Raw genomic sequence first — 1659 nt, forward strand, 5'->3', positions numbered from 1 at the left:
TTCATTACACATTGATATCATAAAAATCTGCTCTTTTTCTGTTCAAAGTTCATTATTTATATTTCTTAATTTAATTAGTTTAGAATCAAATATTTCTAGGTTTAATTCTTGTTTAGATAATTAAGATAGTCTAATTTAGTTAATAGTTAATCACAAGTTCTCGTGGGTTCGACATCCGACTTTTAGTCACTTTATTACTTGACGACCGCGTATACTTGCGTGTGCGTTTGGCCGCAACATGTACCAATCCGCTTACAAGCTAAAAGCTTCCCCTTACGAACTTGATCTTTTTCATGAGCTAAGCAAATTGAATTCGATAGAGTATGAATTTAATTTAAAACTTCAAACTAGAACCTATTCTTGCTTTGGTAGCACATTATATTGAATTACATAACCAACATATAGAATCGGCAGCCATTTAACTATGTTTTACATTATTACTCAATATAGCGAATTAATTATAGTGAATAATGTCAGCTAGGAACAGAATTATAGTAAAGTGTCATCATGTTTAACTCAAAAGACTTGCACCTAATACTCACTTCTTTTCTTCTTTTCAAATACTTCACTATCGGAGCTAGCATGCATGAAAGGAATGGTGATTCCCATGATCAAATCCGAATTATAGTGAACTGTATCATATATTTAACTCCATAAATAAAATAACAAATCGTACTGTACACGGGTGGGACGGGTTGAAATTTTACGGGTTAAGACAAAACCCGCCCAGCCCGGCACTGTCTACCATTCCTAGACGTACACCTAATATTTACTCTTTTCTTCATAGCAAACACTTCACTACCGGAGCATGAAAATTATATTAGTGATCGGAAAATCATTTCTTCGCAAGGAATAGTAATGTCCATGTCGTGATCAAAGCCAAATTCTTCCTCGCCGCAACAAAGGAGCCACTGAAACTCGGGATTAGTCAAAAAAGAAATTGGTACGACGTATGGAGTTCGATTTTCTCCTACATAAACTGCAAAATGTCCTTTTGGTACGTCAATGGGAAGGCAGTAGTCTTCGTCGTCATAGCTGTATTTCTTACCCAAACTCGAGCACTTTTTCAGAATTTTCTTCAAAACTGCAGCCTGTGGCAGCTTGTTTGATTTCCTGATGGCCATGTTTGCGAACTATATATATTCTTGAGAAAATACTAAAGAAAGTTGACAACTTTAGAAAGAAGAAGAAAGACCAATACTTACTTTAGCTTTGAAAGAGAGAGATATTAGCTTTGGGATAGAAAGAAGTAGTGGAGCTATTTATGGAGAAAGATTTCATTGTTTATGAAGAAACCAACGTATTTGTAAATGTAAAACAAGATTAATTACATGGGATTTGCTCGCCAACAACTTGATTCTTGGATGATCCTAAAAATATTTTAATAACCGACGGGAATTGTTCTAAGTTCTAACAGAATAGAAAGTACATGGGTGTTTTTACCAAGTGACAGAAATGCAAATCTATATATAAGTTGGCAGAAAAAGTCAAATGAACTACTAATCACGCCCAACTTTAGTTTTAAAAAGGATAAACGGTTGTTGCAAATATAATCCGGTCTAAAAGTCCGGAGTCGTATCCCACAGAGAACTAAGGTTTCACTATAACTGTTCAATATCACTCGGAAAACAAGCTTGAACAATTCCTAAGTTATAATAT

General features: G+C 34.5%; 1 protein-coding gene across 1 annotated transcript; it reads right to left on the bottom strand.

Moving 5' to 3' along the window:
- Positions 816–1124, bottom strand: LOC109239686 (auxin-responsive protein SAUR50-like). Its single transcript, XM_019406275.1, has one exon. The coding sequence runs from the start codon at positions 1122–1124 to the stop codon at positions 816–818; it is 309 nt and encodes a 102-aa protein (XP_019261820.1).

The sequence above is a fragment of the Nicotiana attenuata genome, chromosome 1, assembly GCF_001879085.1.
Source record: "Nicotiana attenuata strain UT chromosome 1, NIATTr2, whole genome shotgun sequence".
Classification (NCBI taxonomy): Eukaryota; Viridiplantae; Streptophyta; class Magnoliopsida; order Solanales; family Solanaceae; genus Nicotiana; species Nicotiana attenuata.